This window comes from Protobothrops mucrosquamatus, unplaced genomic scaffold (assembly GCF_001527695.2).
Source record: "Protobothrops mucrosquamatus isolate PMUCROS unplaced genomic scaffold, P.Mucros_1.0 scaffold1115, whole genome shotgun sequence".
Classification (NCBI taxonomy): Eukaryota; Metazoa; Chordata; class Lepidosauria; order Squamata; family Viperidae; genus Protobothrops; species Protobothrops mucrosquamatus.
Window position 1 is genome coordinate 277,540 of NW_015387334.1, and position 26,650 is coordinate 304,189.

The 26,650-nt window shown below is 36.7% G+C and overlaps 1 protein-coding gene across 1 annotated transcript in view; it reads right to left on the minus strand.

Annotated features, from left to right (window-relative positions):
* The window catches only part of FSTL5 (follistatin like 5), a 340,144-nt gene that overhangs the window by 250,100 nt on the left and 63,394 nt on the right, over positions 1–26,650 (minus strand). The window contains 1 exon segment of the mRNA XM_015820299.1: positions 11,227–11,246. Coding sequence (XP_015675785.1) covers positions 11,227–11,246 — 20 coding nt within the window.

Below are 26,650 nucleotides of genomic sequence, written 5' to 3' on the forward strand. Positions count from 1 at the left end.
TTTTTTTTTTTTTTTTAGAAAAAAAGCACTGTTAATAAGACTATGAAGTAATTTTTTTCAATCTATGCTTACAAAAAAAATCAGATGATCCAATCCAATACTTATTGTAAGCAAAAAAAAAAAAAAAAGGAATACATTAAACTACCAAGAAAGCAGAGTAGAACTGTCTATTCTTCCCACCATTTATAAGTATACAGCTTGCATTTATAACAATTTCTCTTAGGTAAATAATCTACAAACAGATGAAATTGCAATGCTATTCTTGTTTAAACCACAGGATTTTCCTTATCAGGATTTGAGCAAGCTAATCCAACTGATAACTTTCCTAGAAGAAAAGTCCATGGGTTGTGTTGTTTTTTCCTGTAGGTGGTGAAAACAAGATACTACTCTTCCACATTCCATTTAGGGAAATTTACTGGACTCATCCTTCACTGATTTCAACCCTAGAACATCACAGCATTCTTTACTAAAATTATAGCAGTAGTCTAGTAAACAGATCTTTTACAAAATAGGATATACAAAATATCCTAATCTGTTAGTTCAATAGCATTTGCCAGATTTCTCTGTCAAACTTCATGCAGTATAATACATATCTATCAAAGAAAGTTGCATTTATAGCAGCATACATTAAGAAATTGTAGAAGCAAAATGAACATTAGTTATTTGGATTGAAATTAATAGCATATTGAGTAATGTATTCATGAATGCAAAAAAGTGTGTGTGCCTGTGTGTATGTAGATGAACATGTACGGCAACAGATTTACTTATTTAACCAATTGCACAAAGTATCATTTTGTATGTGTGCACTGAGGTGGCAGAGGCTGGAGGTAGACCAAGTAGAGAGAAGAAGGAAAGAATAAACACCTTTGAGTCTTTCCAGCATGAACAGCCAGGGGACTTTCACGATTTATCCCTATTTGTTCCTATTTCCATAGTGTTAGAGGAGATCAGGCAATCCTAGTATGAAACACACAACTTTTATTTCCAGTACAGAGGAAAAATCTACACCATTTGTTACCTGGGGAAACCATCTGGTGATAGATCTAGTACCAACAAGTCTGGCACTAGATCCATTCTGATCTATAACCACTTCGCTTGCATAAAAAATGGCTGCAGCCATACTCACAGTAGGGTTGACAAATGTTATAGAACAGATCAATTGTAAACAAGTAATAAAAATCAGATTTTTAAATATCTAACACAAGAAAGGAAACAAAGCAGAAAATGTGAGCAGTTTTAGTAAATACGAAACTTAGATACCCTGTCATTTGCTAGCTTTTAGAACTGACCTTTTTTTAGCTTAACAATATCAAGTGGTTTCCACAAAACATAATTAAGATCAGACTGCAAATTATTATTTTGATCAATATATAGGAAAATAGGTATAATCATAAATATTAAAGAAACTTTCTGCAGAATGAACAGAAAATATTAAAAATATACTGCTCACAAAAATAAAGGGAACACAAACCCCTTCAGTTCCATGGTAAAATGATCCCTTTATTTTTTTGAGCAGTATATTTGAATTCTAATATAAATTGAAACCATATTTATTGACACTTGCAGATATATTTTTAAAAATATTCTGTTATATGTACAGTACTGAATAGAATCAGACAAAATGGTCTGTCTTAAGTCTGTGCTACTTTTGAGTCTGTCAAGACGTATGTAAGTTCCTCTCTTCTATACACTAGTCTCTATTTATTTTTAATCTACATTAAATATAGAGTGATTCTTCAATTCTATTTTCTGTAAAATATTAATCCAAAGCGTACCTTGAGAAAACATCTCTTTAAAAAAAATACCAGGAACTTGCAGAATATATAAAAAAACAAATGAATAAGTAAAGGTTGTTTTGTATATTTACATAGGATTTATAAATGTGGGATGTCAAGTTCATTTTAAACTTCCAAGTAACACAGGTAATCTCAGAGTCACTGAGTTTGTGATTTAATTGACAGAATACCGAATAAAAGTGACATAAAATGTTCATACTATAACTGATCCAATAGTTTAAAAGAGAAATTAATGAAAATAAAATGCAACCATATGAATCATGTATTATTTTTATTTATGAAGAAGGCATTTAAATTATATAAGAGATCTTAGTTAGGTGGAATAATAAACCAAAATTCTCTAGAGTATAAAATATATTGATCCAATCACTTGAAATTATTTACGAAGTATGCACAGATGCTAAGATTTGTCAGGAATTCAGCTTGCCTTAAGGCTTCCTATATATTCCATTATCATTATTATGCTTGGCTTGTCCTAATTTAATTTGCTCTTAGGACAAATTCAGTATATGCATATTTAAGTACCAGCGAAATAACAAGAAATGAGTGCATGCAAGAATATGTATTCTGGATTCTGATGTTAATATGTGATTTGAAGATAGTATAAATATCACTGCTGTAATGTATTTCTGACTACTTTTCTTTGCAGCCAGTGGCAAACTTGCCTGACCAATAACCAGCCAAGACACAGTGAAGACCTTTTGTTTCATTTATTGCAATAAGCCAAGCTATCAAAGCTTGGTTCTCTCCAAAGTTCATTATCTCAAATCAACATCTTTATATATTCCCTACACCAGGGGTCGGCAACCGCAGGTCCAGAGCCGCATGCGGCTCTTTCATCGCTCTACTGCGGCTCCAAGTCCTCCGCCGGCGTGTGCAGTCTCACAAACAAAAGAAGTGGAACTAAAAAAGTTCAATCAATCAATTTCAACTTCTCGCAAAAAAAAAAAGATCTTGCGAAGTTGGAATTGATTGATTGAACTTTTTTAGTCCCACTTCTTTTGTTTGACAGAAGTGACAGAGGACTGTGGTGGAGCTGGAAAGAAGGTGCCACGTGGGTCTGATTGGGGACACAGGTGTGCGGGATTTTTGCCAAGCAACTTGTACAGAGCCAGGGAAACTGGCTGGATCAGGGTGGCTGCCAAAGCCACTGACCTTAGGCTTGGCAGTGGCCCCCCAAGCGGCCATGATTCCCCCCTCCCCAGCCCGCCAGCCACCATCACCTGGCCTACTCACCTGGCCAGCTGCCCTCATGCTCTTCTCCTCCTCATCCTCCCCACTCAATCAGCTGCCAGAAGCTTGGATGGGTCTGTTCCGTCCGAGTGGAAGAAAGTAAAGGTGCAGCAGCGGGATTGCTCTCAAGCAATAAGAGCTGGATTTGCTGCTTGCTCGTGTGCTCCCAACTTATTGAGAGTAATCCTGCTGCTATGCCTCCGCTTTCTTCAACTTGGATGGAGCAGAGGCACCCAAGCCACTGGTGGCCGCTTGAGTGTCGAGGACGAGCTTTGCTGCTGCTGCTGGGCCACACCTGGGCTATGCTCTATGCTCTGTGCAGGAGGGGGGATAAGCAGCAGGGTTTTGTGGCTTCCGGTTTTTTATTTTCTCTGGGAAATGTGTCCAAATGGCTCTTTGAGTCTTTAAGGTTGCCGACCCATGCCCTACATCATGATCCTGCTGCTTAACCCCCCCTCCCACATGGAGTGCCCCATCGCCACTGCTTCCACCCACCCACCCCCAAGGGAGCACTCCACCACTGCTGCTGCTTTCCCCGCACGAAGCATCCTGCCGCCACTACTTCCGTCACCCCCAATGGAGCGCTTCACTGCTGCTGCTGCTTCCCCTCCACATGAAGCGCCCACTGCCAACCACTGCTTCCCCCCACCCACCACCCGACAGATCACTCCACCACTGCTGCTGCTTCCCCCCACATGAAGCATCCCGCCACCACTGGTTCCCCCACCTTCCCGATGGAGCGCTCCATCACTGCTTCCCCCAGTGGTGAAGGTGGAGTTTGGGAGGCAGCAGCAGGGCGTAGCCCAGATGTGGCCCAGCAGCAGCAGCAAAACTCGTCTTACGACACTTTTTTTTATTTTTTATTAATTTAATTTATACCCCGCCCTTCTCCTCATGGGACTCAGGGCGGCTAACAGCCTCATAAAAACTACAATACAAATACAATAATTAAAAGCCGAATTAAAAAGAAATATTTAAACAGGCCGATCATTAAAATTATCCTTAAAAATCCCCTAAAAGACCCCGCTAAAATTCCCTAGGCCAGACCCGCTTGTTGGNCGCAGCAGCGGCGTTACATGGGAGCGACGAGTCCCTCCCAACACCGCCCGCGCGGCCGCATTCTGGACCAGTTGAAGCCTCCGGGTGCTCCTCAAGGGGAGCCCCATGTAGAGAGCATTACAGTAGTCCAGGCGGGAGGTAACGAGGGCATGAGTGACCGTGCGCAGAGCGTCCCGGTCCAGAAAAGGCCGCAACTGATCTTCCAGCGTCAGCCGCGAATCCAGGAGGACCCCCAGATTGCGCACCCTCTCCGAGGGGGCCAGAATTTCGCCCCCTATAGTCAGCGATGGAGTCAGCTGACTATGCCGCGGCGCCGGCAGCCACAGCCACTCAGTCTTGGAGGGGTTGAGCCTGAGTCTGTTCCTCCCCATCCAGACCCTTACGGCCTCCAGGCAACGGGTCATCACGTCAAGGGCATCGTTGGGGTGGCCTGGGGTGGAGATGTACAGCTGAGTGTCATCAGCGTACTGGTGGAAATCCACCCCAAAGCCACGGATGATCTCTCCCAGTGGCTTCACATAAATATTGAACAGAAGGGGAGAGAGGACCGACCCTTGCGGGACCCCGCAAGTTAGGGGCCTTGGGGTCGACCTCTGTCCCCCTGCCAATACAGACTGCGTACGGTCGGTGAGGAAGGAGGAGAACCACCGCATAACAGTGCCTCCCACTCCCAACCCACTCAACCGTCGTAGCATGATGCCGTGGTCTACGGTATCAAAAGCAGCCCCCAGTGGCTTGGGTGCCTCTGCTCCATCCAAGTTGAAGAAAGTGGAGGCATAGCAGCAGGATTGCTCTCAATAAGTCGGACGCACACGAGCGAGCACACGAGTGAGCTGCATGCAGCTCTGGAGCCACGGGTTGCTGACCCCTGCCCTATACCAACTGCCCATTCCTCCTTGTTTCCCATTGGCTGAGGTACTATGAGGTTACATTCTCTCCGACCGTGTTCTACATATTTCCTACTACCCTCCCCAAACATACTAAATCATACATTGTATGTGCATTTAAATGAGCAGACAATATATGCAATGTGTGTCAGATAATATTCAATAGTCTATTGAGCATGCTCTTTTAACTTGTTTTCAAGTTCTTAATTATTTTATGGATTCTTAAAATAATAGGTTCTTTCCTGTTATTCAATTCATTTAGTTTAGTTTTTTCTGTTTATTTTGTTTTACCTTTAAGCTAACTATTTCCTCTTGCAGCTACTTCCTCTTACAATTTTAAATTTTGAGGACCTTTCATTTACTTCTATCACTACTGTTGTCAAAAACATTGAGATATGTAATCTAAAAATAGATCACAGGAGCTTATTTGGGTTGATAAAAACAGAAATATATATTTTAACTAGATTTAGTAAGGATATGAAAGGATATGAGGCTGACCAGTCTTTTCCATTCTTGGTGATATATTTGAAGCATTACTTACAGTAGCATTTTATTGAAACAATTATGTATAGCCCTCTGAAATCCAATAATATTTGAAGACCTATTTACAGATTAAAAGTACCAAATATAGTATTAAAAAAAACCACCTCTATGTAAGTAGGCAAAAGTAAAGGTCCTTTTGAGTCACCTACTGACTTTGAAAACTCACCCATTAGGTTTCCTTTACAACATTGCAAAAATGATCTACTATTGCCTTCATCTGGAATATTTTTTGTTTGTTTACTTCTGAGTTCAGACAAGATCAGCCTTGCTTCCTGATTTATGTAGAGCATTCTAAAAATATTAGGCATTTTTGAATTTCTGGTAGTTTTGAGAAAGTAGTTTATCACATATCCACTATCAAATAATTCTACATTTAATAACAATGTGACATGATAATATAGTTTGTAATGACAAGACAATATTCTTAAATAAACTGTCAAAGAAAAGTGACTTTATCTGGGATAAATTCTGTTAAGGATAAATAAAATACCTAATACTTCTTAATAAACATTACAAAAAAAATCCAGAATGAATTTACTTACATAGTGTCAGAATTCAGGTCCGATGTACAAACTTTTCTTCCAAAATCTAATCTCATACTAAATGACAATTATGCAATGTACTGTGCCCCTAAATGTGCATTTTTCTAAAAAAAACTCCAAAATACACCTTCAAAAGACTTGTAAATTAATTCCTTCTAAAGTAAATCTGGAAGGACGGGTTAGCCTAATCCCTGAACAACTTTAAATCCACTCTTCTTAAATTTAAATTCTGAGGGAGGAGTTTGCTAGAAGCTTATTCCTATTAAAGTTTCCCCTATAGTAGCAGCTGGTTATGGTAAAGGAGAGGCTTGCCCCCCCAAACTTTAATTTGATTCCACAGGAAGGAATCTAATCTGAATTTATCAAAATAGCCATAAATACTGTGGTAATAAGGGTCAGTTTTATTTTGTATATATTTTGTATATATTTATCAAACATATTTCAGTTACTCCAAGTTAATCTTTTGCTGACTTCTAACTGCTACCTTCATGAGCATGCCCATTTCAGCCTCCCTTGAGACATAATCCTTTTCTTTAAGCCTAGCAACCATGGAAGCTTCTTTTTTATTTTTGTAGTTGTGTAGTGTTAAACTCTAAACACTGTTTTAAACAGATATCTTAAGTGCCAATATTTTATTGCATCGTTATGTCTTCATGTAGAGTTGTCTTTAAAACTATGCCAGAACATTGCAAAAGCATAATATGTTAAAAAAATACAGATCATATTTATAAAGTTTAATATATGCCAGTTTTTATAATTTTAGCAACATTTACTTGATTAGAAGAGAGTATGTAAAAGAATCCCATGCAGAGTTTATTTGGCTTAGGTTTTGGACTTTTTGGCAGAATGAACATTGGCCACAACTTGAAGTCCAGTTGGTATGCATTCTTCTCTCCTTAAAAAGCTGCATTAAGCCAAACAATTATGCTCAATTTATTTTAATTTATGAGATTGCCAAGGGATGTTTTCTTTTTTAAACACCAATATACTAATAGCACTGTTGTGTTGCTGCATGAGACTTTTTATTTTTCTATGTTTAACAATTCTCACCTGGTTCATCATTTTTTTTTTAGCCTAAACAAAAAGATTCTGTAGAGAGGTGGTGGACCTAAAATTAGGCTGTTAAAGTAACAGTATATCTTAAAATTTGCTTTAATCCTGTGGGAAATGTAAAATTAGCAAAAGTGTATCAGGACAATCTTTAAACTTAAAAAAGACTTTTTAAAAAAAAACATTTAAATGCAAACTAAAAATGTGTCCAACTCATCACGACCCCATGAACAACATTCCTCCAAGTCTTCCTGTCTTCTACCATCTTCTGGAGTCCATTTAAGCTCATGCCTACTGCTTCAGTGACTCCATCCAGCCACCTCATTCTCTGTCGTCCCCTTCTTCTATTGCCCTCAATCTTTCCCAGCATTATGCTCTTCTCCAGTGAGTCCTTCCTTCTCATTAGGTGGCCAAAGTACTTGAGTTTCAACTCCAGGAATACACACACACACACACACACACACACATATATACAAATATATATACATATATATTTGTGTGTGTGTGTTTTCGTAGATTTTCACAGGTACAGGTATGCAGGTCTTGGCATATTCAGGTATTTTCCCGTGTAAGATTGAGAATATCTTGGCGATGTTTCGACGAGGTCCCACTCGTCATCTTCAGGCTGGGGTCTTCGGCTTCGTGCTTGTGCGAGCAAAGTGTGATCGGAGCTGCCATCTCTCTATAAATGTTGGTGTGTGTGTGTGGAGTGCTGGCTTAGTTGCTGTAGGTGGGTTGGTTGGCTGTGGGGGAGTTATTGTTTGCGGATTGTTTGGTTGTTTCGTAGTTGTTCCTGAATAGTTGAGGTGCTGGCTGTGTGCCCATTAGTCTTTTGTTTTATAACGACCTGGGTAATGGGTTGTGTGATTACATCTTGAGATCTAGTGTAGTGATATCCTGAGTTTTGTGTTGCAACATCCTGGGTGGTTGGTTGTGTTGTAACATCCTGAGCTTTAGCGTTGTAATCTCCTGAGTTCTGTGATGTGATGTCCAGAGCAGAAGGCTGTGATGTAGCATACAGGGCTTTGGTTTGGCTCCGAGTTTGCGGTCTAGCTCTGTGTTCATGGCGTGTGTCCGTTTGCTTTGTGTGGGGGTCGGAGGGAGGTGCAGCAGCTGGCGATGTCGTCATGGTTTGGCTTCTGGATGGTGGTTGCATTTCGTCTGAGGGATGGGTTTGGGCTTGGATTTGGGTCTGGTAAGGGTGAATGGTGGTGGCATACTGGCACACCGGACCCAGAACAACACAGTACTTTCACTTTCTGAGGTTTTTTTTTTGTTTCTTGGGAATTATTTTTCCCCTTCAGGAAAGTTGGTAGGTAGGATAGAGAAAATCGATATTCTTACCCAGATTCAAGCATACTGTTTGCGATAAGCTTAAAATAGTGATTTTGACTTCGGTTGCTTGCAGCTTGGGCTAGACAGTGCTTTCAACCGGCATGATGGTCTGCGCTCCATCCGCCAATGTACCAGCTGTGACTGCAGTACTGGTGAAAGGGTTCTCCTTCCTCTCCATATTGGGATCTTCCCTGAGCCTTTGTCAGCCTCACTTCTACTTTGGGTAGGTGACTGGAGCTCAGGACCCCGTAATTTTAAAGAAAAAGGGAGTTTGTGGTTAATGTCATGGTTCTAATAGATGAAACCGGTAAAAGAACTTCAAGGCAAGAATTCTTCCTTAGAGAACATTTTATTCAGGAAACAAAGTATCGGCACTTACATAGTTGAACCCAAAACTGAGATTTTATACCATGTCATCATTTATTTTACAAAAAGAAAGCCAAAATGGAGAAGTACAAACTAAGTACACCCTTACTGCTTCAATAGCTTGTAGAACAGCTTGAGCAGCAATAACTTGGCCCACTCGTCTTCACAACATTGTTTCAGTTGACTGAGGTTTGTGGACATTTGATTATACATAGCTCTCTTGAGTTCCTGCCACAGCATTTCATTCGGGTTGAGGTCTGGATTTGGACTGGGCCATTGCAACACCTTGATTCTTTTCTTTTTTAAGCCATTCTGTTGTAGATTTGCTAGTGTGCTTGGGATCACTAGGATATTTTGGTATATAGAGGAGTTTTTAGTCAACCCAATGACTGCAAATTGCCCAGGTCCTGTGGCTGCAAAACAAGCCCAAATCATCACCCCTCCACCACCATGCTTGATGGTTGGTATGAGATGATTATGCTTATATGCTGTGTTTGGTTTTCACCAAACAAGGCACTGAGCACTATGACAGTGTCACTTTGGTCTCACCTGTCCAAAGGACAGTGTTTCAGAAGTCTTGAGATTTGTTTAGATGAAACTTTGCAAACCTAAGCCATGCTGCCATGTTCTTTTTAGAGAGAAGAGACTTTCTCCTGGCAATCCTTCCAGACAAACCATACTTATTCAGCCTTTTTCTAATTGTAGTTTCATGAACTTTAACTTTTAACCAGCTAATCGAGGCTCATAGATTCTGAGATGTAAATATTGATTTTTTTTTAATTATTTCTCTGAGCATCTTGTGTGAATTTGCTGGGATCTCCACTCCTGGAAGAATCGCAACTGACTTGAATGTTTTCCAGTTGTGAATAACCTTCTTTACTGTTGAGTGATGGACTTTAAATTGCTTGGAAATGGACTTATAACCCCTTTCTTTTTGACATCATGTTAACACACACCTCAATGCTAGAAACTAGCAAACTCTTAAAACTTGGGTTTTTATAGAGATAGTCACACACTGTTGATCAATTGATCAAGGGCATTTGATTAGCAGCACATAGCTGCTACTTAGCCTTTTCATTCCTATGAAAGCAGTGAGAGTGTACTTAGTTTTTTACATATGGCTTCTCCATTTTGGGGGGGGGGATAAATGATGACATAGTATAATATGTCATGTCTTGTTAATTTGAGGTTGTACTTATCTACTTTTAAGAAATGCTAAGGACAAGATGATTTTTACTATGTCCTGATAAATAAAACCATAACATTCAAAGAGTGTGTACTCTTTGGGATCTCAGAGTCCTAGTGGACAATCACTTAAATATGAGCCAGCAGTGTGCTGCAGCTGCCAAAAAAGCCAACACTGTGCTAGGCTGCATTAACAGAGGGATAGTATCAAGATCACTTGAAGTATTAATACCACTTTACAATGCCTTGTTAAGGCCACACTTGGAATACTGCATCCAGTTTTGGTCACCACAATGTAAAAAAGATGTTGAGACTCTAGAAAGAGTACAGAGAAGAGCAACAAAAGTTGATTAGGGGACTGGAGGCTAAAACATATAAGGAACAGTTACTGGAATTGGGTATGTCTAGTTTAATGAAGAGAAGGACGAGGGGGGACATAATAGCAATCTTCCAATATCTCAGGGGCTGCCACAAAGAAGAGGGAGTGAAGCTATTTTCCAAAGCGCCTGAAGGCAGGACAAGAAGCAATGGATAGAAACTAATCAAGGAGAGAAGCAACCTAGAACTAAGGAGAAACTTCCCGACAGTTAGAACAATTAACCAGTGGAACAACCTGCCTCCAGAAGCGGTGAATGCTCCAACACTGGAAGTTTTTAAGAAAAGACTGGACAGCCATTTGTCTGAAATGGTATAGAGTTTCCTGCCTGAGCAGGGGGTTGGACTAGATGACCTCCAAGGACCCTTCCAACTTTATTATTATTATTATTATTATTATTATTATTATTATTATTATTATTATTATTATTATTATTATTATTATTATCATTATCATTATCATTATCATCATCATCATCATCATCATCATCGTTATTTTCACATGATTGTACATCTGTGTGAAATTATTGGGACCAGGTGACTTGGAGAAAAAAGGAATTGCAAAAAACAGGTAATGTAAGAGTGAAAATAAATGGAATTAAGTCTCAGAAAGCTAAATGGAAGCCACACAATATATGGAAAGGAAATTACACAATGGTATACTGGTATGAAAGTCATTTGTATTCAGAGGAAGTTGTTAAGGAAACAACTGCCACCAATATATAATATCAGTTTAACTGTAGTTTGTTTATCCTCTTCCACATTTCTATAACAGTAACTAATTGACAGTATCTTCACCTGAACCTGAAGTATTTTCACCTTTTATTATAAATAAAATTCTATTTTTGAAATGCTAACATTCCATCTTATACCATCTAATCCACGTCTAATAATGTCATTTTATCAAAATTAAAAAAGGATACATTTTGAATATCATCCTGATAATACTATCAAGTACTGTATTTTTTACCAAAATAAATTGGATGCAATGATAATATCAACACTGTTTATTTTTTGTCATATCATAGCCATATAGGAGCTATTTTCATTTAGGTAAACTTTAAAAAATTTTTAATAAAATGTTATACTTCTTACTACCATGAAAGATACTTGAATATAAAGTTCTGCAACTAAAGTTAAATCTTCAAAAACATAATATATTTTTTTCAAAAATGTAAATATTTAAATCCTCCTCCAAAAAATGTTCTGTATTCAAAAAGAGAAGACATGAGTAAATTGAGGATATTTTTTGGATATATCTATAACTTTATACCAACTAATTCAACAAAAAAATGGTGCAAGATATAGCAGTTATAGCAGACTATAACCCTTATCTTTAAACATCATATCACATTTTTAAAAATTATATTTCACTTCCCAAAATTACCCAATGAGGGTAGCCATTGCTGGAAATTCCATGAATTGCAATCACAATTTCTATTTTTCCAGAAAATTCTCAAGTTTAATTAGTTCAATACTCTATTAGATTGCACAAGGAACTAGTTAATATACACCAATAATATTAATAGTAAACTCTGTGATAATTCTGGCTGTTTGAACAAAGAGCTTTGTTTTCATTGTAAAGCAGACAGACGACATCCAAGTCTGAATACATTGAGTTTTGGTACAGAGAAATCCCTCCCTTTCCATTATCAGAAGAAGAAAAAACCCTATGTTCTTTTACAATTTAGGTTAAAGTTGCTGGATCAAAGAGGGAAATAGGTGGGATTTAATGTCTCCTCACAGCCTNAGCGCTTTAAAGGTGGTAACTAACACCTTAAAGCGCACCCGGAAGACCACTGGTAACCAGTGCAGCTCGCGCAGCAGCGGTGTTATATGGGAGCGACGAGTCCCTCCCAACACCGCCCGCGCGGCCGCATTCTGGACCAGTTGAAGTCTCCGGGTGCTCCTCAAAGGGAGCCCCATGTAGAGAGCATTACAGTAGTCAAGAAAATGCATTAAACTGTACATTGATTTAGTTGTGGGTGTTAGAAGCCTTATTCTTTCTTATTCTGATTCTCTGTAAGTGAGAACCTGCAGCGAAATTACATTCTGTGTAATTTCAGATCAAGACCCTTAATTTATTGGCAGCTGATAAATATCATGAAAGCCATTTCTTTTCCAAGATCACTATTTATAGTGAAACACCATTGATTTATGGTCTGGCAGAAACATTGCATACATTTTTGTATATATCAAATCTTTTGAGTCTTCCTTCCTTCCTTCCTTCCTTCCTTCCTTCCTTCCTTCCTTCCTTCCTTCCTTCCTTCCTTCCTTCCTTCCTTCCTGCCTTCCTGCTTGCCTGCCTGCCTTCTTGCCTGCCTTCCTCCCCTCCCCTCCCCTCTTCTCCTCTCCTTCTCATTTATCTCTTGCAAGATCTTTATTTCTAAGAGAGAATGACTGAGTACTTCTAGTTACATACTTGACACAATATAGTCAGAAGCAGGAATTATAACAAATATGTATATACACACATGCACACTCACGCAGAAACGGATACCATTTTACCTTTGCCTGTTATTAACCAGAAGATTGTGGGAGCCCTTTCTCTCACACATCAAGTTTAGAATCCCAGAAGAAAAGTGATGGCAGCAGTAACTACTAAACAACTGCACCAAGGCTGTTTACCTTATGGGCTTGGCTATCCTACTACAATTTCTGAATAAGAATAAAAATTTCTCACAGGTAAAAGAAGAAAAAAGCAAATCTATAAACAAAGAGAAATATATCCAACATTCATGTTCTGACAAAATAAATGTTTTAAGTTTTATATTTTTTTTTTCTCACAAGGTCACAAATCAATCCACCCAGATTTCACACATACATTTCATAGAACTAAACAGGTCTCTTCCTGACTTCAAATTGCTAGAAAAAGAGCATGTGTGGGAAAAAGATGGGGAATGTTTATTTTTTTAAAAAAAAACACATTGTTTATCCATCTTCTGAAATGACAATTTAAGATTTTAAAGCTCACATACAGTTTATTAGAATTAATTTAATTATGTTCTGCTTCCATAGTAGCCACATTAATTGTCAAATGGTATATAAAAATATGTCTCTGTGTTGTGTGTACACTTTTGAGAGCAGGCAACAGAATTTCATTTTTAATGTATGCCAGTGTGTCCACAGTAAAAAAATGACAATAAAGTTTCTCTCTCTCTCTCTCTCTCTCTCTCTCTCTCTCTCTCTCTCTCTCTCTCTCTCTCNATGAGTTTAATCAGTTATATTTTAAATGGACCATTAGCATCTTAGTTAATTAGATTCTAGTTTTATGAATCATTCTGTATAGCTTTCAGTCAAATGTGTTTTATTATTGTTCTATAACTTCTTTTGTTATGGTTTGCAGGAAAAAAGTAATAAGCAGTTCAATGAGCCAAATATCCCAAATAAATATGCTACAAAATTAGATGACCAGTGGCCAATTAGTATAAAAACAAATCATTATAAAGCCGAATAGCAGATAAAATCCACTTTTTATTATAAGGGATTCAAAACAAAATACATTTTTTGTCAGAACTGATTTATGGTTGCTCTGAGTAACAGCAGTGCTTAACCAAAACAACATGCTGTTTTAGACTGCCAAATAACTCAACAGAAATAATTCAACTGCTATCTTCTATTTTGTGTAAAAGTACATAATATTATTTGGGAAAACAAGCATATGTCTAATGTGGCAGCAAAGCTGTACTTATTTAAGTGACTAGTTTTTATTTTTTACTGTCCAAATTATATATTATGTCTCTTTGTCAAAGTGCATTGTTTATTTACTTTTAAGTGTATATGATTTATTTTCATCAGATTGAGCTGATATATATTGGATGTTTGTGGTTTAACATTATCAATTGATAACTGAACAGCATCATTATTAGTTAACCTGTTAAAACTTATTCTTTTCCCAGAAGATCTATTTGCTAACTAGAGCAGTATAATGGATGAAGGAAAAAAGCCTCATGCACGGTAGTGCTGTGCCAAATTCAAAGGAACTTGTTTGCAAAGCATTAGCAAGATTGAAGCACTGCTCTTCAAAGCATTTCAGCAGCAACCATAATAAAAAGGAGTCTAGAATTTATTGGAGCTAATGGTAAGCAATGGCTTAGTTGAAGAGATGATCTTCCTTTGTAAAGTAGACAATGAGCTGAGTAAGCTAGCATGCAGGAAATAAAGTACTCCAGCTAAAATTGTAAACAGCAGGTGTGAGGAGAGGGGGAACTATTGTCAAATTGTGGCAGAAAAACACAAAATAATGCTGAATTTGCAATAGGAAAGAAGTATATAAAGGTAGACGTCATCCAGTTTTGCCCCACAAAAATGGTTGCCATTCCTTTCTGGTAATGGGGTAAACATGTTTTTGGAGAAGGATGGTGGAAGTTGGACAGATGTTTGGAGAGGGAAGGGCTTCACCTAAAGCCTATAAACATTTTGTTGTAAAGGGTGGAATGCTGTTGTTTTGTTTTAACCATTAGTCATTCTAACTGGGAATTATATATTTAATGGGTGTCAGTAGTCTACTTGTGTTTTAGCAATTATCGTAGCAGAAATCCAGAAACATCTGAAGCTTTATATATTCATTTAAAGCTAATTTGAAACAACCTAACTCACTGTTGTTCTGAAGTCACTGGAGAATTTGAGATGTTATTTCATAAATGTAAACAAGTTAATCATGTACGTACAGATATCAATAACATGTTTTTGCTCCATGGTCTCCAATTGTTCCTCAAATAATATTGCAAATATTATTATTTAAGTTAAATATATTATATGTTAAAAGCAAATATTGACTTTTCTGGCAAGAACTTGATCAAATTGCTAAAATGTCTGATAGGAAACTATGATCCTTTTCTGGGAAAAAGTACTGACCTGCATGCCTTGCGTGGGTAGCATGCAATCAGCTTGCATTTATGCTTTTTCTAACCTTTTAAGAGTTGCCAGAGTTGAAAGAATGAAGGAGACATCTGGAAAAGAGCAGGCTCTGTCAGTACAAGAAAAATCTTGAAAGAAAGTAAACAGACTTCATGTCTCATAATGTCTCTCCAGAGATGCATAGCTAGGGAGAATGGCAGGCTGCAACTGACTACTAGGAATGGCAAACCTGTACATGAAAACATTCTTCTTTCAGAATAAGTAATCACTCAAAGGTCAGCAAACTGTGCACCCACTGACCAAAGCAGACAGCAAATATAATGGCTCATGTGAACACATTTAACATTTAGAAAATCCTAACTAGCCTTTTATGAAGGAGTTTTGTTCCCTTTTTCACAGTATGTTTCACAGCACTGAAGTAGAACAGTTAGCACGACAGTACAGTTCCAAAGCTGTCTGAAAGCACATTCAGAGAAATGTGCATCAGTTTAGAAGTAGATATATCATGTATCATCGAAGTATGTTTTATCCAATGTTCACAAACAAAATAATAGTAAAAAGATGAAGATATTTTCCATCAGTTATTACCTTTCAAAAATAATTGTCAAGGGTTAGAAACAAGCATCCTTACTTTGATTTTTTTTTTTACAAAAAAGCTATCTAACATTTTTGTATATAAGTGTGCAACAATGACTAAATATCCTAGACTTTAAATATTTACCTACAAGAACATCATCAATTCAAGTGTTTGCATGTGTTGTAGTCAGTATTAGAAGGTTTGGCATCTGCAGACCACATCAATCAGCATAATAGAGTGAACAATCAAAGAACTTGGTCAACGTTCCCTATGTACCACGGACCAGTTGATATTGCCTATTGTTCAATGGTCCTACCTGTGGATCTAAATTACAGTTTTGTGACAACTCCTTGTCAGAATTCTGCAATAAGCAGGATTGTAAGAGAACAGCCAACGAAGCAAATCTTCACTTCCAGAAGTGAGATGATGCATTCCCCTTGTACCATCTCACTTCTGGAAGTGTTAATTGGCTAGCAGTTAGCTTGTCAAAGTTATAGAAGGTCACCATCAGCAGAACAGAACAGAACAGAACAAAATAAATTTATTTGGCCAAGTGTGATTAGATACACAAGGAATTTGTCTCTGTTGCAAAGCTCTTAGTGTACATGCAAAAGAACAGAGTAATAATAATCATAATAATGATACTAATAAGGAAAAGTAACAGAAAATATGAGAAGGATAATAGTAATACTACAGCCATACAACATGATGAATATACTTAGACATAAAACACTACTATGAGGATTAGGTGTTCAGCAGAGTGATGGCATGAGGGGAAAAAAACTGTTGCTGTGTCTAGTTGTTTAGGCATGTAATGTCCTATAGTGATGTCCCAAAGGGAGGAATTGAAACTGTTTATGTCCAGGATGTGAGGGGTCTGTAGATATTTTCTCATCCTTCCTTCTGACTCGCACAATATAGATGTTCTATGGAAGGCAGGCTGGTTGCAATTGCTTTTTTTTTTTTTTGTATTCCCAATTATCTGTTGGAGTCTGTACCTCTCCTGTTTAGTTGCTGAACTAAATCAGATCGTCATAGAAGTGCACATGACAGATTCAATAATTCTTTGGTAGAACTAATCAACAGCTTCTGGGGCAGTCTAAACTTCCTCAATTGAAGAACATTCTTTGTTGTGCCTTTTTGATGATGGTTCTAAAGTTGTCCATTTCAAATCCTGGGAGGTTATAGAACTCAAAAACCTGAAGGACTCTGCTGTTGATACTGTGCTGTCAAATATAGTAAGAGGCAGTAGAATAAGAGGGCTCCTCCTAAAATCCACTCTCATCTCTACAGTTTTAAGCATGTTCAGCTCATGATTGTTCTGGCTGTGTCACAGGGCCAGTTGTAAAACTTCCTGCTTATATGCCAATTCATCACTGTCTCGAATAGATCAATGGCTGTTTTATCATTTGCAAACTTCAGTACTTTAACAGAAGGAGCCTTAGAGATGCAGTCATAGGAACATAGAAAGAGAAGAGCAATGAAGAGAGCACACAGCCCCAACCCCGCTGTGTTAATTTCAGTGTGATTTTCCCCTGGCTTCACCTGTTGCTTCCTATCTGTCAATAAGCAAGTAAGTCACCTACATGGCACAGCTACTGTATATGAGTTTCCAGGAATAATTGCAAAGATTAAATAGAAAATATACAATGAAGCAGTATATTCAGAATTAATTTGTCCATGTAAATTTTTTCTCTTTTATCATAGAAGACCTACACTATGTGAAGATAGACAATGGCTTTGAATCAGGAATATATACAGTTGAAAGGGGTGAGAAAAAGTACCTGGAGCTCTGGTGGGGTGGATGATAACAATAAAAGAAAACCAAATGCCCCCGAGACCCACAATGGAAGAAGAAAATATGAAATGGGAGCAAATAACATCAGATGGGAGGAGGACATAAGGGTGCTAATAAACCCAAACATTGACAATGAAGGAGCGGGTAAGAAGGTCCAAAAAAATGACAGAAGAGAACGCAATGCAAAGGAAACATCTGGAATACAAATTGACCGACTAGGGCCGGTGACGCGATCCAAGAGCTGGGTGCAAATGTCAGCTAAACCTATTTAAATCATCTTTGTTAACTAGCTTTTTAGCCCTGATGATGTTGGGAGTTCCCAATGAAAGCTTGGCGGTTTTAGTAAAGTATTTTTACATATATCCTCCTGGTGGTCGTATTTTATTCATTTTGAGTATATATATATATAAGATTATGATACCAGATTACTTTAAATTATTACAATTTGAAGTATCTTATAGAGAAAACCAGAATTTCAGTTTTCCAAAGATAATATAACAAAGATGCAACATTTTTTATATTGAATTATAAGTGCTTTCATAAAATGTTGTTGGAATTTCAACATATAGATCACCACATAAACATGACTCATAGAATAGCCCAAAGCACATATTCCAGTATGAGAAGTTCCCTGAAGATCAGCTCCAGCAGGAGTTTGAAATGAGTTCTGCAACTAAATTTAAATGTGTTACAAAGAAAATTAACAAAATGATATTTTTAATAGTTTTCCTTTTTTGTTATCCCTTTAGATTCCATGGTTCAGGACCTATTCTGCCAGTGCTATTTACATTTGCATAGTTACAGGTAGCTCTTTTATTTTGAGATGTTTGATGACTTAATTATAAGCGATAGCAAGAATTATTTATTGTTTGGAAAAAGGGAAGATCAACAAACTGCTAATTAGTTAATATTGCAAATTGCATAAACAAACTTCAAAGGATCAAAATTATGATAGCAACATATTATTTTTATAGGTTTTTCCAATTTGTAGCCCAATTTAGTGGGCAATTATCCTTGTGGATATAAAGACACAGATTCTAATTTAATAGGAGAAAATCAGTGTATATACTAATTAGAATGTTTTTAACATATGTCATACAAAGCTATGAGCTTATATTTATATCTATGACACTCATTTCTTCACTATCATAGTATCACATATGGGAGCTAATAAAAATATTAATACTATCAACTAAATAAATAACCTATTACATTGTTTATCCTTATTTTTGCTTGCTATGCAACCATTTATTTCAAAGAACAAGGGTTTTTGGGATAAGTGCCTCTAATATCAGGTGCAATATGGGGAATATGGAAACAACTGGCTAATTTCCAGGTTTAAAGCTGTAATAAATAATTTGATCTGATTTGGTTAACTCCATCCATGAGAAAAACTAAAATGTAGTTCTAACACCAGTTAAGATGTAGAGTTTCTTTCAAATATATCAGAAACCAAGTAGAAGACTAAATATGTTGTCCAAGTTTGAAACATTTATAGTTAGGCTGAACATCTGTGGCCTATAAGCTATATGTTTTCACATACCATTGGCTTCATTCTAACACTTGAGATTGTGTTGCTCTAAAGAGAGACAATCTGGGACTACATTAGTTTTCCTGCTTTAGTTTAGTTTTGTTTTGTTTTCCAAATAGAGTGGAAAACTATATTGGAGACCTCCGGGAGGCAGACTGTGCTAAAACTATGCCACCAAAATTTGATCATTTTTCCCTTGAATTTTAGGGACAAAATTTTAGATAATTAGCTCTTTTACATACACACAAATGTAAATAGAAAATATGTCTATCTCATATAAATTCTTAAACTTTTATTTTATTTATTAAATGTTATTAAACATTTAATATTGCAAAATAGTTTGTACATTTTATGTATGAAATACTTAACTACAGAAAGGTTGATTATTTTCCCAGCTTCCTTCTAAGATCAAAAATAGTCACAGCATTCTTATTATACCTGAAATGATGTAAGATTGTAACTGACATTCACTGGTTCTCACTTCGTTATGTAGTGGCACTATAAGTAAATGTTCGACTAAGAAAAAGATGTATACAGTATATTGCAATATAAAAAATAAGCTTTTCATCTGCAAAACCTCTGTGCATTTTTACTCTGTCTTTTTTAATATTAGTAATACTGTTATTTAGTAAATATAATTTTTTACAAATTTATTTTAAAAATGATTAAAATGTATTATGTAAAGCTTCATGGTTATATCATTAAATGATCATAAAGATGCAGAGATTTCAGGAAATAAAATATTTTTATATAAAAGTTGCATGTAAGTTTTCCAAAGCAATCTTAATATGTTTAGTTTTAAATATCACATACAATTCCACTTCAGGTTTTCACCCAATGAATTACCACCACTACCCAGGATAAAAATCATATGTTCTTTATGAAAAAAGCAAGACAAATTTGATGTCAGTTCTTTCTAAAAAGGCTTTAACATTACTGATTAAAATTGCTAGTCAGGAACAAATACATTCAGCCCTTGTAAAGTCTCCCTAGAAACATCAGCCTTAAGCAGAATGAAAACAGACAGTTAAGTCCAACCTTTATGTTAATGTGCCATGAAGCTTTATTAATCTGACCTTTGAAAAGAAGAGAGAAATAGAATCATGCCCTGTTATAATTGTTAGCAGCAGCATTTTAGCAGCCTTTAATTTGTACTTGGATTTAGTATTTCATTCAGTTATGATGTAAGCATGAATAGGATTTGACACTTTTCTTAGTGTTCCAATGTATTAGTAGCAAACATACTTTGAAGTAAACAAAATCCTGGTTAACTGGATAATGAAATATATCACCTAAACCTATGGAAAGAATAATTATATTGATTATTTCAAGAGATATCTATATTATATGCACTCCTATAATTCTGGAAGCAACAGAGAGAGGGTTGTTTTGCATTTCAAGGTAATTTCAAGAATTTTGCAAATATATAGTTCTTTTCTGTATGTAAATGAAATATATATATAATCAACACATAATCATCATGTTATACAGGAAATTCACAAATTACTATGCAGATACCATACAGTTCTCATTATCACCAAGAACACATCACCAAAACCATCATCTATAGCCAAACTCAATGCTATAACCAAATTTTTCTGACTCACTTCAATGTTCTTCCAATGGAATTAACCCAGGCATTCAGGACACTGAAAGAGCCATCCAGATAGATCAGTAGAGCCTGATTGATTTCCAAGGAGGAATTCTTAAAGGATAGACTACACAGACAAACACATTAAAAAAAACCGAAAAGAAAACAAAAACAAAACCAGAACAAAAGGACATTACTAGTTGTGATCTAGGGATCACAATTCAAGCCACTCAAACACATTATTAATAAGATACAGTCTATACTAGACAATGACACTGAGCTCTCTCAGGTAATAGGCAGCAATCCCATACCTGGGTACAATAACCCAATCTTAAACAGATTGTCACAATCAACAAGAGTTAATGCTAATATGGGAATCAAACTCTGTACCACAGCTGATATCTACTCTGCCCGTACATCTACACCAATAGTACCATAACACCAATACATACAAAATACTAGAGGCACCTTCAAATGTACCTCCTCTAATGTGATAGACTATCACTTGTCAACAATGCTTCTCTGGATTATATGTAGAGCAAATGGAACAAGACTTAATGGACCCAAATTATATCAAAGCATTTCAACCTATCAGGAAATACTACTACAGATCTTCAACAAGAAATTTGTTGAAAATCTGGTGGGCATTATTTGAAGAGTATCCTAGTTAAAGCAAAGTATTGTGACCCCTGTCAGTTATCATTCAGGTATCAGCATGTAATGGAACAAATATTTATTAAACTGATATATAAATGTATCGGGACTTAATGAAGATCGATAAATGTATCGGGACTTAATGAAGACTTAATGGTTCTATTAGACCACTCCCTGACCTTTTACATATGGGGATTTTGTCAACTGCACATAAGAATTGTGATTAGGTGAACTACTTTACAATAGTTCTCCTATCTTAGTAAGTGATTCCAACCTCATGGCTGTGAGATAGAAGAGTTTAGCCTGAAGGGTATCCATAAAAACTATTTAATATATTTTTTTAAATTACATCTTCCTTCCTTCCTTCCTTCCTTCCTTCCTTCCTTCCTTCCTTCCTTCCTTCCTTCCTTCCTTCCTTCCTTCCTTCCTTCCTTCTCTTGCATGTATTGTTGTTATGATTATGCTTAAAAAAACATATATAGTATTCCCATGTGAAAACAATCCTGGAAGTGGGACACTAAATGACAGAAAGTAACAAAAGGAAAGGAATGAGGAAAAGAAAACAAAATAAGAAAATACTGTAATTGATTTAAGATAATAATGAATCTATTTATTTTATTTATTTATTTTTTTTTTCAATATAAAATTTTATTGTTTTTATCATAAACGAAAAAATACATCACAAGTATTACACAATGATTTATCCCATCCCCCTACCCCCCAGACTTCCCAAACCAAACCTAGGCTAACATTCAACTACAGGTAAACAAATATTAATATCTCTAACTCCAAACTCTAAACTTAAGCAATCCATCTCCTCCGTGTNTCTTTACATTATCCTCACTTCTAAAAGACTGTGGTTTATCTTTAATAAGTGCAAGCAAGATAAATCACTAAATTACATCCAATCAGTCTTTTAAGCACAAGCAGTCACATCTATGTCAGGCATTTTTACTGGAATTATTAGATTGGTTGGCTTTGGAGAACAACAGAAGGATTTAGAGCTGGTCTTATAATAAAGGACTATATTATACCATGGCATCTATTCAGCAGTGTTTTAAACCTTCAGGCAAGCTATTGACTCAGTTTCTAAGCAAGACCTATGACAGAAAGTGAACCTCAATAGTTCACTTTCTGCTTTCTCTCATCTATAAATTACATATCAATAGTGGTTAAGAATAAGATGCAATATAACAGAACATCTGTCAAATGTGATAGCAATTAAGAGAAGGGTAGAGTAAGGATGAATCTTCACTTCACTACTATTTATTTTTACACACATACTTTAATAGACTCTTAAAATCAAGTGTAGCCTTAAGGTATGAATAAACACAATTCTATTTTATGGAATGGTAAAGTTCTTTTATCATAGTCCCCAACTACTTTAATGAGGGGAAAGAAGTTCTTTTGTAATAACCATTACTTGCAAATATCTTTAACTAAAATTATTAACGTTACAAAAAGATAAACAAGAAAATCTGGCACATTGGCGATATCACAGCATAATTGATATTAGACTTAATTTTTTGAAAAAGCTGATTTAGATAACATGTCCCAAATGTGGCACTGTACATTTAGATAGATACACAGACAGACAGACAGACAGACAGACAACCTTTATTACCATTTTTTTTACTGTGGACACTATGGCACATTAAAAATGAAATTTAGTGGCTTGCTCTCAAAGTATACACATACATAACATACATTTAAACATACTATATACAACATATGTATCGACCTACACCCTTAAATATAAGTAAATATAAATATTAATTACTGTCCATCTTGAATACATAACAGAAGGAGGAAGCTTTAGAATTCAAAAGGTTAATACTGTACGGAACAAAACTGTGACTGAATCTGGATGTTCTGCTTCGGATATCAAGGAACCTCCTCCCAGAAGGTAACAAGGAAAACAGGTCATGAAGAGGATGTGTGGTGTCCCAGACAATCTTACGGACCCTGCTCAAGCAACGCTTATATGCTATGTCCTGGATGGAAGGGAGGGAACTGCCAATGATCTTTTCAGCCATCCTCACCACTCTCTGCACTGCCTTCCTGTCTGAAGCAGTGATGCTTCTAAATCAGACTGTGATGCTCTATGACAGGATGCTCTCGATCGTCCCCCTGTAGAAAGTGATCAGGACAGGGGAAGGAAGATATGCTTTTCTCATGCGATGCAGAAAATGCAGGTGCTGCTGTGCCTGCTTCACGAGTTTCTCACTGTTGAGTCAGCCTATTCGTTAGCTGCACACCCAAGAATTTGATGCTAGTTTTAAATAAATAAACAAACAAACAAACAAACAAATAAACAAATAAATAAATAAGCTAGAGATTGTACAGGGGCAGACATATCTTCAATTATAGTTTAAAGTTGCATATTACTGCAGTTAACCAAGCTTTACTAACTAATGAATAATAATTATTATTCTGATACCAGGAGTATAGTGTGAGCTTCTACCTAATGGATATTCTCCTAACTGTTGGTCTGAGGTTACAACAAAGTGAGGCAGAAGTGAGGAAATATTGTGGATAGGAAAACTAAAATTTAACATAATTGAAACCACAGTGAACTCATAAGCCTTACTAGATAGAGCAGACCATGAAACCAATTTTGCAAGAAAGCTAAACTGCCTTTATTAAGATTGAGTAGAACAGTAGACTCTTACAGGTCTCATGTAGTAATAGTAGTAGTAGTAGTAGTAGTAGTAGTAGTAATAATAATAATAATAATAATAATAATAATAATAATAATAATAATAATAATAATAATAATAATAATAATAATAATAATAATAATAATAATAATAATAATAATAATAATAATAATAATATAGGCAGAACCTCCAATTTCAATCCAATCAGAAATGTTTCTACCAATCCATCAATGGAGAAACTGCAATGAATCAGTTAGTACCTGACAAGGAAGAAACAGTGTAGTTCTGGAAGCAGATATGGGATAACCCAAAAAAATACAACAAGGATGCGGCTTGGTTAAAAGAGGTGGATGCAAATAAAACAGAAGGTGAAATGAAAGAACTAGTAATAACAACAAAAATGATAGAAAAAAGAGCAAGGAAGATTAAAAATTGGTCAGCACCAGGTGAAGATGAACTGCATGGATTTTGGTTGAAACATCTAACTGTTCTATACCCACTCATTGCCAAGCAGTTCAATAATATACTAGAAGGGGGAGAAATTGAAAAGTGGCAAACAACTGGGAAAACCAACCTAATAATGAAAAATCCAGCAAAAGGGGCAACACCAGGCAACTACAGGCCAGTTACCTACTTACCAACAACTTTCAAATTGCTAACTAGTGTGGTAGCTGATGCAGTACAACAGCATCTAGTTGAAAACAATCTCTTTCCATCTGAGCAGAAAGGAAACCGCCCCAATAGCAGAGGAACAAAAGATCAACTCCTAATAGACAAAATGATCTTGGAAAACTGCAAGAAAAGGAAGACTAATCTGAATGTGGCATGGATTGACTACAAAAAGTCATTTGACTCTCTGCCACATGACTGGATAATCAAGTGCCTAGAAATAACAGTAGAAACATCAGAAAATTTGTGCAAAGATCGATGGCACAATGGAAGACACAGTTGCAGATCAATGGTGAGAGACTGGGAGAGGTTAACATCAAGAGAGGAATATTTCAAGGAGATTCATTATCACCATTACTATTTGTTATTGCACTGTTTCCTCTGTCAACAATACTGAATAATTCAGGACATGGCTATCAAACATCAAAAACATCTGCCAGTCTATCCCACCTCCTTTACATGGATGATCTGAAGCTGTATGGAAAAACATCATCTGAAATAGAATCACTGCTCAACACTGTCCATATATATAGCCAGGATATTGCAATGGAGTTTGGATTGGACAAATGTGCCACACTTACTATCAAACAAGGAAAAATAGTGAAAACTGAAGGAATCAAGATGCCCCATGAAAATAACATTAAGAATCTGGATGAGGATGATTACTACAAATACTTGGGTATCCTTTAAGCTGACAACATCAAGCACACTGAGGTCAAGAAAAAGATTAGAGGTGAATACATCAAGAGAGTGAAGAAGATCTTAAAGTCCAAACTCAATGGAGGAAATACCATAAAGGCAATCAACACCTGGACAATTCCAGTCACACAGCTGGAATAGTGGACTGGACTCAAGCAGAACTAAAAGCAATAGATAGGAAGACTAGAAAAATAATGACAATGAATCATGCCCTTCATCCATACAGTGACATTGACAGACTTTATCTACCAAGGCAAATAGGTGGCCGTGGAATGCTGCAAGTACATCAGATGGTTGAAGAAGAAAAAATGGCTTTGGAAGAATATCTGAAGGACAGTGATGAAGATGCACTGAAATTAGTATATCAGGAAGGCTTACTGACTACTGGAGAGACCAAACTGGCCTACAAGAAAGACCAGATGAAGAACAGAATAGAGGCATGGGAAGACAAAGCACTGCATGGCCAGTACATTTAAAAAAATAGCTGGGAAAGCAGATAATAACAAGACCTGTTGTTGTTTGGCTTCGTGTTCGTGGTCGTGCCACATCTTTATGGTGGGTGTCAGTTGATGAGGCACGACCACAAACTAGAAGCCAGTCCACAGCTGCATCATTAGCCACTTTAAACCCCTCCAATCCATACATGAAGCAAACTGACACCCACCATAAAGATGTGGCACGACCATGAACACGAAGCCAAACAACAGCAACGAAGCTCACCATCTCAAATCCCCCTGCAACTCAAACTAACCTGAGCACAAAGCCCCCACCCAAACAGAACACTCCCCCATCCAATCAGAGCACAGCCAACCCCCCATCCAATCAGAGCACAGTCAAGTTCCTTAACCAATCAGAACACACCTCCACCCAATCAGAACAAAGCCAAGCTCCCACCCAATCAGCTCAAACCCCACTGGCAGTTAAAAGGAAGAAACAGCTGCGATCACACACACTACTCCTAGAAGCACGAAGCTGAAGACACCAGCCTGAAGATGACGAATGTGACTTCGTCGAAACGTCGCCAAGACACTTCTGGTTCTACGCGGGAGAAAACCCAAATAACTAAAGACCTACATACAAACACCCGCGAAAACCTCAGAAAACATATAAACATAAACCTGAAAACATATAAACCCGAATAACTAAAGACCTACATATATATATATATATATATATATATATATATATATAGGTCTTTAGTTATTCGGGTTTTCTCCCGCGTAGAATTAAAAGTACCTTG